This window comes from Molossus molossus, unplaced genomic scaffold (assembly GCF_014108415.1).
Source record: "Molossus molossus isolate mMolMol1 unplaced genomic scaffold, mMolMol1.p scaffold_m16_p_21, whole genome shotgun sequence".
In the NCBI taxonomy this organism is placed as follows: Eukaryota; Metazoa; Chordata; class Mammalia; order Chiroptera; family Molossidae; genus Molossus; species Molossus molossus.
In genome coordinates this window covers 48,648,783-48,662,209 of record NW_023425357.1, presented here as the reverse complement: position 1 = coordinate 48,662,209, position 13,427 = coordinate 48,648,783, and the positions used below count along the sequence as shown (strand labels likewise).

At 53.0% G+C, this 13,427-nt stretch overlaps 1 protein-coding gene across 1 annotated transcript in view; it reads right to left on the bottom strand.

Moving 5' to 3' along the window:
- Nucleotides 1-13,013, bottom strand: part of ABCC11 (ATP binding cassette subfamily C member 11) — a 38,024-nt gene extending 25,011 nt beyond the window's left edge. The window contains 13 exon segments of the mRNA XM_036276074.1: nucleotides 289-476; nucleotides 479-548; nucleotides 2,096-2,203; nucleotides 4,038-4,150; nucleotides 4,153-4,185; nucleotides 4,325-4,481; nucleotides 5,193-5,366; nucleotides 6,666-6,699; nucleotides 7,157-7,356; nucleotides 8,560-8,707; nucleotides 11,033-11,190; nucleotides 11,517-11,648; nucleotides 12,915-13,013. Coding sequence (XP_036131967.1) covers nucleotides 289-476; nucleotides 479-548; nucleotides 2,096-2,203; nucleotides 4,038-4,150; nucleotides 4,153-4,185; nucleotides 4,325-4,481; nucleotides 5,193-5,366; nucleotides 6,666-6,699; nucleotides 7,157-7,356; nucleotides 8,560-8,707; nucleotides 11,033-11,190; nucleotides 11,517-11,648; nucleotides 12,915-13,013 — 1,614 coding nt within the window.
- Nucleotides 13,014-13,427: the final 414 nt, after the last annotated feature.

Genomic DNA, 13,427 nt, shown 5'->3' with positions numbered 1-13,427 from the left:
CGGGCAGGTAAGGTGAGTTCACAGATAACCACATTAAAACACTGTGCTAGTGCCTGGCACATACCGGGAACTTAATAAATGTGTCACCTCCTTCGCCAGGTTCTCTCTGAGGACCTGCACACAGATAGCATACTATTCTGGGTCTTGCCCTTACAAAACAATTTCAGGTGGTCGACTGATTCACACTGAAGAATGAAAGGGTTTCTGTATTTGTCCTCCTGGTCTCAGGAGGAACCCAGCCTCTGGCAGCTGTCCACCTGCAGGGGGGGTGGGGGGGCGGGGGGCTACCTTTGACACTGCCAGGTTTATCTTGCACAACTCTGGGGCGAGGCTGTCCCCTTTGTCCTCTGACCCGAGGGCACCCAGAGGTGGCTGAGCCCCACTCGTCCCCTCGGGAGCACGTCCATTCCTCTCCAGTTCCGGCGCTCGGTGGACAGCCCCGGGGCAGGTCTTTCTCCAGGACAAGGTGGCCCTGCCAGAACCAGCACTTTGCTGGGGTCTTTCAAAGCCTGGACATAGGAAACGGGGCTCTCCTGGAGGAAAAATCTCTGTACAGACAAAAACAAAGGGAGAAAGAAGGAATTCAGATCTTTGGTCCAGTAGGACGGTGTCCCCGTTTTGCTGGCCGGCCCCTCGCACTGGTTTACGAACTCATAAACAGTGAAAGTGAGAAGAACCACCATCAGTTAAGATTCTAAATCAAGGTTTTCCAATTGTCAGACCACTGGGTCACTCTTCCACGTCTGAGCACGGCCTGCCCTGTTCTTTACTTGCTACTTTATTGTACATCGACCAACAGCCTCGCCTGCGTCAGCCTCATCTAAGTGACAACAGCTGTTGAATCATAGTCTCCATGTGTAGTTTTTCTTTTCTTTTTAAAAATGTAGTGTCTTTATTAATTTTAGAGAAAGAGAGGAAGGGAGAGAGAGAGAGAAACATCGATGAGAGAGAACATCGACTGGCTTCCTCCTGCACGCCCCCCGCTGGGGATCGGGCCCACAACCTGGGCATGTGCCCGGACCGGGAATCAAACCTGAAACCTCTTGGTGCAGGGTCGACGCTCAACCACTGAGCCACACCAGCCGGGCTAGTTTTTCTCATTAAATTTTATTTATAACAACTAAAAGTAAAAAGGTCGGCCCGTGGGCCACACTGCGAGAGATGCTGTTCGGGTTCACATATTTCAAAGTGTGACCACTGACTAGTCACCTCCCTCTGCATCTCCTCTCCCTGCCTGTAAAATACAAGAGTTAGACTATGTGCACTCAAGCATTTAAAACAAGGAGGGTGGGAGCAGGCTCTCGCCGAAGTCGAATTGAACTCGCCGTCTCTGGCTGCAGACACGCGTAAGAGACCTAGACGGACGCTCGGCACCGTCCGGACAGGATTTTAGGTGGTTTAGGGTCATTCCTGCTCTCTGTACCTTTTCCTACTGTCTCAACCTTTGACAACGAGTACGTAGAATTTTATAAAAAAACAAAACCAAAGCAGAAAGCTATTTTCAAAAGAAAAAAGAGGAAGTCTGTTTTTCCCCTTTCTTCAAATTTTTTAATCGATTTTTTAGAGAGAGAAGAAGGGAGAGGGAGAGATAGAAACATCGATGTGAGAGAGAAACATCGATCAGCTGCCTCCTGCACGCCCCCTACTGGGGACTGAATCTGCAACCTGGGCGTGTGCCCTGACGGGGAATCGAACTGGGACCTCTCAGTCCATGGGACGACACTCAACCCACTGAGCCACACCGGCCGGGCTGTTTTTAACTTTTTAAAAATTGGACCTCAGGCCTATTTCACTGGATTAATAACAGCATCCTGTCCAGGGACAGCATCCCCAGCGGGCACGACACGGCCCCTTCACTTCGGTTGCTACTGGGCACTGCCTTGTTGAGTTATTTTTCATTGTCGGATGAGCATCCATGAGCCGGCTGCTGACTCCAAGAGCCATAACTGTGGCCCTGTGGGTCCTTCCCCATCTCACCCCCCGCTTGGCATAAACGGGGTGCTCCCAGCCCTCCCAGCTCTACCTCCCCCTGTCACCACCATCCCCACAGTCGGGAACGCCCATGCCGAGGCACGCAGCCGTCCTGACCCCTTACCTTGAACCTCTCGGTCGCAGGCTTGGACTTGGCGAGGCCTTTCAGGGCGAAGGGTACGAGGAACAGTGGCATCTGCGTGGTGTTCCAGACGGCCATGCTGCTGAAGGCCTGGACAAGGGGGCAGGCGGTGTGAGGGTCCAAGCCCTGCCCTGCTCCCTCCACCCCCGCGGCCCCGTCCCTGAGCCTCCGGCCACAGCGCCGGACCACGCAGCCTCACACAGGCGGGCCCATCGTGTGGCTGTGGCTAAGCTGGTACTGGGGACACTGGAAATATTAGTGAAAAAGAGCAGTTGTTAGTCTGTAAGTCCAAAGGCCTGGTCCCTCCTGTAGCTTAGCCCCTGGGGCGTCCCCTACATGGGCAGGCCAGCCCTCATCACGCGCTCCGTTTCCCCGTGGGCACAGTGCCCCGAATCATCAGTCTGGTGCAGGAAGGGTGTTCAGGAAGCACCGAAAAAATAGAGTCGGGATCGCGTTGTGCACTATCAACATGGCTTCGTGCTATTCTCTGCTGATATCCTCCTCCTCCTTCTTTGCCTTAGATGTGCTTTTCCTCTTCCATTATCCAAAACCTCCCCACATCAGCCCGACCCAGGTCTCACCCTCCCCAAGGGGACTTCGCCATCTACAGCAAACCACCTCGGGCTTTCGGGACCCCAGAAGGTGAGCCCCTGCAGGCACCCTGGGGCCCTAGCACTCCACCCTCCTCTTTTTCCAGTTTAATCTAAAGATAAACTCCAGCCTGGCCGGTGTGGCTCAGTGGTTGCGCGTCGACCCTGCACCAAGAGGTCCGATTTGATTCCCGGTCAGGGTACATGCCCAGGTTGTGGCCCGATCCCCAGCAGGGGGCGTGCAGGAGGCGGCCATCGATGTTCTCTCTCATCGATGTTTCTATCTCCATCTCCCTCTCCCTCTCCCTCTTCTCTCTCTGTAATATCAATAAGGAAAAATAAATAAGTAAATAAAGAGAAACTCCAATGGGGCAGGAATGCTTTGGTTCAATCCGACAACAGTGTGAATACTGTGTGACCCCCAAGCCCCATTGCAAGTTTTCCTACATGGGCCCCACTTCTACCCTCAAACGTCCTACAAGGGCCGCTCAGGTGCACGCTGGGCCCAGGAGAGGAGGCCGCTGTCCGGGTGCAGGCGAGCCTTTGCCGCAGTCTCCCAAAGAATCCCCCTCTTGCTTGGGGGGCCGTCTCCGGCCTTCCCAGCTCTATTCCAACCCCGCCAACATCAGCCCGGCCCTACTCCCCCCAAAGAGCTGGATCCCTAACCCTAGTCAGCTGCTCTGTCCCAGGGACAGGGTCAGACCAACAAGGAAAAGACAGAAGAAACTATACCTTTTAATTAAAAACAATTTTTTTTCTTTATTGATTTTTGAGAGCAAGGAAGGGAGAGGGAGAGGGAGAGAGAAACAGAAACATCACTGAAAGAGAAAATCGATTGGCCGCCTCCTGCACGCCCCCCACTGGGGATCAGGCCCACAACCTGGGCATGTGCCCTGACCGGAATCGAACCAGCGACCTCTGGGCTCATGGGTCTACACTTAAGCACTGAGCCACACCGGCCAGACTGTACCTTTTCATTTTAAAGTGTATTTCCAGGGCTCTATTTTGGCAACAGAGAAACTCATCAGTTTAGGATTCCAAACCTCAAGGTGTACATTCAGCTCATCGGGGTGTGAACTATACATTGCACCCCTCTGCACCCCCAGATGACTGCCATCCCTCCCTCCCACCGCCGCTACCCAAGAGACGGCAGTTTCTCCCAGGGGCTGAGATGGAAGAAAGCCCCAGCGCCCCGAGAGCCTGGAAAATCGAAATCAATTTGTATTATGTATCAGCAAAACCCTCAGATCTTTGGGGGGCACAAGCGGGGGAAGGACACCTGAGAAAACTTCCGATCCATGTGGGCGGGGAAACAAAGTCCCCCGGACACTTACGGACAAAACTGTGAGTTTCAGCCGCAAGCCAATGCGGACAAGGAGCATCATGACAATGGCTGTGGGCGGGGCTACGGACAAGAAGAGCGTGCTCAAGCTCTGGATGAACCCGTCTTCTCCATCAGCCTCCTTTCCTTCCTTCTGAGAGCTGGGAAGTAAACGGGCAATGCCCCGAAGTCAGCCAAGAACAGCCTGCAGAGGGCCAAGGACATCCCTGAAGGCCAGCAGTGTGCCCCTCCCCCTTCCCGCCCCCCGTGATGTCCGCAGGCTCCGAGCAGAAAGCTCGCTTTTCCGTACCTTTAATTATTTTGCAAATGGTTTCTCCCACATGTACATTTTAATCAGCTTGGCACAGGTGACAACTTCACTGGTCACGCGGATGCGCTGGTCCCTGACCTCAGAGGCATCCTTGTGGCTCTTCACAACCTTGCTGGTCAGGAGGACCTGCAGTCCAGGTGCGGCAAGAGCTTCTTTTGAGAGGGCAGTGAGGATTCCCAGGGGTTTAACTGTGCACGGTTCGAATCCCTGTGGCTAAGCCCACTGAAGGCTTTCCAAAGGGAGCCGCCCCAGGCCCCCGTGGTTTAGGGCACCTGCTTCTCAAATCCTGGGGCGTCTTTCTCTCCGGGGTGCCAAGCCAGGCTGTGGCTAATTCAACAGAATGTGGACCCGTCTGCCTCTGGGGATCCGGACCCTCTAACAACAACGGCCACCATTCTTGAGCACTGAGGGGAAAACACGCGGTGTCCGAGGTTCAGAGTGCGGGTCACTTGCAGTTTAGCCCGATTTGATTTCCCCTGAAATGCAAGAGTGTCTCCCTCCCCGCTCACCGTGCTCACCGAACGCCACATGCTGTCCGTGCTGTTATCACATCAGCACGCTCTGGGCAGAAGGGGAGGGACACGGACCTCAGAGGCGATCGATCTACTGAGGACAGTGTGAAGTAGACAGTCCCTGGGACAAAGCTACGAGGGGACCTCGCACGGCAGGTTCACCGCTAATTCACGAGGCCAGTGTCGTGGCCAGAGAACCGTCTGCGGCAGGAACGGAAGCCGAAGCTTCCCCACAGAGGGATAGACAGTCAGCAGGGGTCAATGCTTCCGCCAGGAGCACCCCGACGACAGAGCCCTGGGAATCCTGGGGAATGGCCAGCATTGCCGTTAGCACCAGGACCAGGAGGCAGCCAACAATGGCGATGAACACAGTGGATCCCAGCTCGAGGTAAGTGGTGATGGAGCAGAACGTCAGCGACAAAAAGCTCGTGAAGAACAGGGGGCCACAGTACACCCCTTCAAACAGGTTGTTTGTGTCACTGGTGAAGAAACCGATGGCCTGCAAGACAGCAAGGCCCGGGCACAGGTGTCACCTTCCCAGTTACCCAGAAGGGCTACACCTCCCTGGAAGGATGCTTAATAAGCTGCCTGGGGTCACAGAACTAGTACAATGGTGAAGAATAACAGTAGCGATGATGATAATAAGTATCTGATGCTTGTTACCAGGTGAGTCTGGCAAAATCACGCCCATGGAGGCAACGGTTAATGTAGCAGACATTTTTGGAGCATCTGTCCTGTGTCACTCAGATGCTGGGCCTTCTGCGGAAGTGAGTGGGAATCGGGAATGCTTTGTGTCCTTGAAGGGGGCTTGGCTCAAAGGAGTGGGGCGGCCAGATTTGGGTTTGGTGGGGGGTGGGGGTAGAGGGTGGGTTTAGGGCTACTCTCATCAGGAGAGGGCATCAAATTGGGCCTGGAAGGACACAGGGGCGTTTCGAGGGGCAGGGGGTGGAGGAGGCGGACGTGCCTGGTTTGCCTGAGGACTGGCGGTTAGGCCCCGCCTGGCGGGAAGGGAAGAAGCCCACCTAGGGCTGGGGGAGGGCCCCTGGGAGGAGCCGAGGCTGGAAAGTGGCTGCCGCTGGATTCTGAAGGGAGTTGGCTTGAGGGTCAGGAGCCAAAGTAGTGCCACCCTTTCCAAAAACCCAGATGTCTCTCAATTGAAAAGTCATCCAGGCTCGCCCTGGCCGGTTTGCTCAGCAGTTAGAGCGTCGGCCCACAGACCAGTGAGTCACGGGTTTGATTCCAGCCAAGGGCACGAACCTTGGTTGCGGTTCGTCCCCAGCCCTGGTCGGGGTCATGCAGAAGGCAACCAGTCGATGTGTCCCTCTCAAATCGATGCTTCTCTCTCTCTCCCTTTCCCCCTTTCTCTCTCTCTCCCACTCTGTCTGAAGATAAATGGAAGAATATCCTCAGGTGAGGATTAAAAAAAAAAGTCATCCAGGCTCCTCCAGGCAACCGGCAAGCCATAGGAAAATGGGGAAATTGGAATTAAATATATAAGTTCCAACGTCCCCCAGGACTATGGGTCATAAATGGGTGTGTCGTCCTCCAGTCCCTGTGCTCATTCCGCTCAGGGGGGGCAGGGACTGACCCATCGCTCAGCATCCCCGGACGGCCCTGGGAGCCTCTTCTGAGATAAGAAGATGAACACCCAGAGAAGTGATCAGTGACTGCTTTCGCCTAGGACATTCCCCGGAGCTGGGAAGTCTTCCCATCCCCTCCTCCCCAGGCTGACCGACAGGCTGCCCTTCCCAGCGTGCTGCATCCGCAGGGCCTGCAGCAGGGCCGCCCCAGAGTGGACCTCGGAACTACTTGTGGAGCAAACAGAGAAATACCTTCTTTAAAATGTTTTTTCTTTATTGATTTTAGAGAGAGAGGAAGAGAGAGAGAGATGGAAACATCGATGAGAGAGAACATCGATTGGTCGCCTCCTGCACGCCCCCCACCGGGGATCAGGCCCACAACCTGGGCATGTGTGGCCTGACCAGGAATCAAACTGGTGACCTCTTGGTGCAGGGTCGATGCTCAGCCACTGAGCCACACCGGCCGGGCAAGATAGAGAAATACCTTCTAACCCTCTGAGTGCAAGTGGCCTCTCCCTGGCTCCTTGTTGACCTGCTTTATGACCCCAGAGGCCACTGTTGATGGTTATCAACACCCCCTCGGAATTATTTTCTTTCTCTTTCTCGCTCCTCTCCTGGCTCGCTGTTGTCCCTCCCATGGCCCCCGGACGGTGGCGTCCCAGGGCCAGGCACCGACCTCTCCCGTGGTGACCTGCGTCAGAGACTGAACTGCACGAGCTTCTCGAAGGCGACGGCGGAGGCGGCCCCTCGGAACTGGATGGCCGTGTGCAGGTTGACCAACCAGCACGAGTTCAGACTCAGAGTCTTCAGACACTCGGCGAGGAACAGGGCCACGCAGAGCCCCACCCCGTAGACGATGTTCTTGGGCTGCTCCAAGGAATGTTCCAGGATCTTGGGTATAATCAGCACCTGAAACAACAGCCAGGAGTTTGGATCATCCAGAACATCCAATTCTTTTTCAGGCCACGGACAGCCAGCTCGGCTGTGCACCAGGGGCTCCGGTCAGTGCGGGGCTCCGGCCAGGGCAGGGCTGAACGACTCACACTGACTCGGCACAGCCCTGGCTCAGGAAGGTCGCCTAGTCCAGTGGAGGGGGGCTTTGTCCTACTGACCCAGATCTGAGCCCAGCTCCGCCGCCTCCTAGCTGGCCCTGCCAGGACCCAGCACACACACACACACACACACACACACACACACACACACGGCAATCGGGAGTTAACTGACTAGTTACAAAGGTGTGGGCAGAATTTAGGAAATCCAGCAGGATGCCAGCGCACAGGGGAGCTGGTAACAGCAGGGAATTGCTGTCTCCTCAGACCTGGGGACAGAGGGCAGGGGGCGGTTCCTGGGACCCAGGAAAAGCGAGTCCTACAGAGAGGGCCCCTCACGGGAGTCTGGGCCCCTCCAGTGAAGGAGAAGGAGGTGGTCCGAGGAATCAATATTCTGCCCAGACTCCTCCTTCCATTCTCCCCTGGTCGGTCACATCACTTCCATTATCTCTGGGGGATTGTCCCTGCCCCGGGGCACACAGCCTAGGTTGGGTGGTCAGTCCATGGGTCCTGCCCTTTGCTGGCCAGCAGGGACCCCAGCTGGGCCAGTCCACTCGCTCTCTGCAATCGTATTGGGGCTGTGGAGCTGCAGGACCCGGAACAGGCAGAGCCAGTTCATCGCAACCACGGGACGTGGGAGACACTGTCAGTTCCTGTCCCTCCATCCCGGGGCCACTCAGCCATTTCTCAAAGCAGCCAGCACCTCCCAAGCTGGCCCTGTTCTAAGTGCTTCACATACTTGACTTGTTGAATGTCACCTACATGGCAGGCAAAGCATCCTCTCCATTTCGCACATGCGCATTTCCGTGGAGTCCACCACGGAGAGAACGATGGGGTTCCAGGATGAACGAAGGCACAGGGAAGGTAAACGCATTGCCCGGAGGCACCCGGCATTTACGCGGAAGGGCCAAGGTTCGGACCCGAGCGATGGCTGCAGAACTCACATTCTCATGATGAACTCTGCGGGCCCTCAGAGAGCTTCAACCTGGTTCCTGGCATGGACTTGAACGTGCCACTCGCGAAAGCCCGGGGGCCCCAGCATGGCACCCAGCCCGCCACTTGCTGGTCCCAGGACACTGGCGATGCAGAAGCAGCAGCCCAGATGCATGTAGAAAAGCACCCTTGTCCTCTGGAATCTCAGCATCACTCGGAACACTGAGGCCTTTTCCATCCCACACCTCCAGGCTTCTTCTTCCCAAAGGAGGCGGAGCCTTGGAAAGAGGTGAACAGCTAACTGAAGTCTGCACGCGGCACCTACGTGCCCCAGGTCTTACAGCGCAGGCGTCAGTACAGAAATGTGCAAACGGAACAAAGTGGAGGAGCATAGGGCACCTCCCCCGAGCACCCATCCCCCGGGGGAGAGCGCTCGGCATCTGACATGTTTGTTCAGCTCTCCTCCTCTCCACTTTTTTCTTTTTTTTCCTGTATTTCAAGCAAATCTGAGACATATCATTTTATCGCTCAATGCTTCGGTGTGTATCTCTCCCAGATAAGCCTTAAAAAAAAACTCACAGTAATCATAATAACAAGAGTTATTAATACTAATTCATAGTTATATATTAATAATGTAGTAATAGCCCTGGCCGGTTTGGCTCAGCAGTTGGACTGTCGGCCCTCGGACCAATGAGTCGAGGGTTTGATTCTGGTCAAGGGCATGTACCCTGGTTGTGGTTCGTCCCTGGCCCTGGTTGGGGTTGTGTGGGAGGCAACCAGTCAATGTGTCCCTCTCACATTGATGTTTCTCTCTCTCTCCCTTTCTCTCCCTCCCTCCCACTCTATCTGAACAAAAGTGGAAAAATATCCTTGGGTGAGAATTTTAAAATAATAATAATGATGTAGTAACAATAGTTTCTTACTGGTATTGAATACCCAGTCTGTATTCAAATATCTCTAATTATTTCAAAAATGGGTTCTTACAGTTAGCTTGCCTAAATTAAGATACAAACAAGGTCCATATGTTTTATTTATTTGCCTCTGATAGACCTCTTGAGTCTCATTGTCATCTGTAGCAGTTTCTCCTCTGCATTGTCTGCCATTCATTTGCTAGAGAAACTGAGTTACTTATCCTGTAGAATTTCCCACATTCTGCCTTTGACCAAGGTTTTTCTTTTTGTTTTTTCTTTATTGATTTTAGAGAGAGAAGAAGAGAGGAGAGAGAGATAGAAACATTGACAAGAGAGAACACTGACTGGCTGCCTCCTGCATGTCCCCCACTGGGGATCTGGCCCACAACCTGGGCATGTGCCCTGACCGGGAATCGAACCAGCGACCTCTTGGTGCAGGGTCCACGCTCAACCACTGAGCCACACCGGCTGGGCTTGACGGAGGTTTGAACCAGGTTCTGTTTGCTCGGTGCCGTCCATCCACGCCCTTGAGTTGTAAACCTCTGAGACCTGACTAGTGCATGCAGCACGTCACAGACTGCCCCCACCTGCTGAGGGCTCTTCTCGGGGAGGTCCTAGGGAACACACACGGAAAATGATGTTCTACACCTGGTGACTCTCAGGCAGTAGCTAGAGGTGGGAACCTGTAGTCACGTCTTCCTGATACAGGAAGTTCAATCACACAACCAGTTCGTGGAGACCCAAGGGTTAAGAGACACCGCTGCTAACTCCAAGTGGATGACCCATGACAGAGATCAATACCTGATCCAGAAGAAAAAGCAAAAGAGACTAGAAGGAATGATTTCTTCCTTTCTTGGTGTCCTGGGCCATTAAACAGATCCGATAAAAGATGCGAGTTTTTGCTCCAGAAAAAGTCTCTGGCCATACGGATCAAGTATTTATACCATTTCAGGAAGGAGATTCGTGAACCCCGGGTTAAGAACCTCCAGCCCTGGCCGGGGAGCTCAGTTGGTTAGGACGTCATCCTGATATGCCAAGACTTTGGGTTTGATTCCCTGTCAAGGGCACATACCTGGATTGCAGGTTCAATCCTAACCTTGGTCAGAGCACATGCGGGAGGCAACCAATCGATGTGTCTCTCTCACATCATTCTCTCTCTCTCTTTCTCTCTCTCTCTCTCTCCCCCACTTCTACTCTCTCTCTGAAGATCACTGGAAAAAATATTCTTGGGTGAGGATTAACCAAAAAAAAGAAGTGGAACAACAAATCGATGTTCCGCTCTCTCTCTCAAATAAAAAAAAATTAAGGCCAGCCGGTGTGGCTCAGTGAATTGAGCTTCAGGCTCATAGACTGAGAGCTCCCGGTTCGATACCCGGTCAGGGCACATGCCCTGCTTGTAGGCTCGATCCCCAGTAGAGGGCGTGCAGGAGGCAGCCGGTCAATGTTTCTCTCTCACATTGATGTTTGTATCTCTCTCTCAAAAAATCAATAAAAACATATTTTTTAAAAATTAAAATAAAATAAAAATATAGAGCCTCCAGCCTAGAGGGAAGCGTCTTGCTACAGAGAAAAAGCCCCCATTCCTTGCTGTCTGAGGCTGGACCCACCTACCTGCTCTTGAACATCACTGGGCACCATCCCCCCACGACATGGTCTTTAACCAACCTGGTGCTTTGCCCAACGCGACTGTACCTTTTGCAGTTTCGGCCTGAGGCGTGCTGTGCCGATGGCGGGGGGATGGTGTTCTCATCTAAACGTTTCTTTAGGCCCCTGATCATGAGTGGGCTGAGCCACGACATCACGAGGTAGGAGAACAGGCCGGCGTCATCCAGGGGGTGGCGGAAGGAACCCTAGAAGTCATAGGCAATGTGGTCACTGTTAGCACGTGGGCTCCAGAGGGTGAACACGAAGTCGAGGGCAAGATTTTGAGATGATGAACTGTAAATATGTAAAAACCACTGCGTGGTCATCCAGATGGACAACAAAGTGTGTGTTTCCATGACTGTCATTTGTGCTAGTGAAACATCAGAAACGTGGAAGACACCCGTGAACAGGGGAATGATTTTCAAAGGAAGAGGCGCGGTCTGTCCATTCAGTGGGGACAGCGCGGCAGTGCCCAAGGTGGCACTGACCTGCATTGACCTTCCCTGCCCCTCATCGTCCCCCCCAGACTCACTCTGCTCGGGGCAGAGGGGATCAGCATTCTCCAGCCGTCATGGTCCCCCGAAGGGGGGACACTGGCACTCCCTGGGGCCTCGGGCTTCCTTGCCGGCTGCCTCCAGGGGCCATCTTCAGGAGTGGACGTTTTCTTGGAAAGAAAAACAAAAAGAGCATCAGCTACAGACCTGATCAATTCCGTCCCGAGGGAGTGGAGACCAGCCGCCCAAGGAAGAGGGATCCGTCTATACCGGATACCGTACGTCCTCACTTACATGTGGAATCTTAAAAAAAATTAAAAAGGAGTCCGTGGACACAGAAAACAGATCGGTGGTTGCTGGATGCCTGGTGGGCAGGCGGGCAAATGGGTAAAGTCAAACGATAGCAACTTCCAGTTACAAAGTAAAGAAGTCCTGGGATGGAAGTCTCGGCATGGTGACTACAGTTAATAATACCGTGTGATATATTTGAAAGTTCCTGAGAGAGGAGATCTTAAAATTTCTCATCATAAGAAAAAAAAAAAGCATTACTATGTATGGTGATGGATGTTAACTAGACTTCACTGTGGTGATCGTTTCGCAACATGTACAAATAATGAATGTTAGGTTGTACACCTGAAACTAACATACTGTTATATGTCAACTGTATCTCCATATAAGCAAACGAACAAATAAATAAATGGAAGGCCACCAGGCAGAGAATGAGCACTGAGCCAGGAGTCAGGACAACCAGGTCCCGCCCTGGCTCTGCCCTGTGGTCACTAGGTGACTCTGGGCAGGTCAGTCCACTCCCTGGATTTCACCTGTCACCAACACCTTAGACAAGGAAACAGGGTGCTATGGTTAATCACCTAAAGAATGTGAGACCAAGTCACCCTCTGAGGGTCAACCTACTAAAAAGAAATCAGTAAATAAACAAGTAAATCCCCAAACATTACGTGTTACCCTTTTGATAAAGTGGGAAACAGCTAAAATAAAAAAGAGACGTATCATCTCTAGGAGTTCCTACAGAATAGATAATCTACCTCAAAAGCATAGCAAGGGATCGATGGGAAATGGTTCGGGATAGTGGGTCCTTCAGGTGGGGGTGGGGAGGAGCAGGGGAGACCAACAGCTGGATGTGATAATCAAGGTCCAAGCTGGCACGGGGATGGGTTTACTGGTGCTGAGCGCATCATTGTAAGTAAATACGTAGATAGGTCGGTAATAGATTATACATGCGCACAGCTGCAGGAACCACGAAGGTGGGTCATGACCGAGGATTATGGTTCATCTAATTATAGAAGCCCAAGGTCCACTGAAAAAAAAATCAAGGTTGGATAAATATGGGACATAATTCCTTGAGCTCATTTCTGATCACTGAGATTACCCTGCCAACTCAACTTCCTGGCGTTTTGATGCAAAGGAGATGTACTTACGTAGCCAGCTCCTGAAACCATGTCATCATGCACATCCAAGCCAAGATTCACAATGCCACCCGAAGACTCGGGGACCCAGTGTATCTTCCTCTTGGTCATTTTCAGTTGTTCTGCCAATTCTTTGTTCTCCAAAATCAGAGAGTCTGAAAAAGCAACAGGTAGAAGCAGATTAGACAGAGGACAAAACCCTCCAGGGAGCGTGGGGGCCGTGTGCCGGGCTGGGCCATTGTCCCGGCCCCTGCTCTTCCCTCTGCCTGGGATGGACTTTCTAAACCTCTCCTCAGGCCTCAGCCCGATACCACTTAGGGAAACCGTCTCCACAACCCCACCACCTTGGGCCAGGTCAGTCTCCTTTGTTATACCCAAGTCTGCCCATAAATCCACGCTTCTGCCCTGGCCAGTGTGGCTCCGTTGGTTGGAGCATCGTCCCGGGCACCAAAGGGTTTCAGGTTTGATTCCCGGTCAGGGCACATACCGGGAGGTAACCGATCCAAGTTTCTCTCTCACATTGAT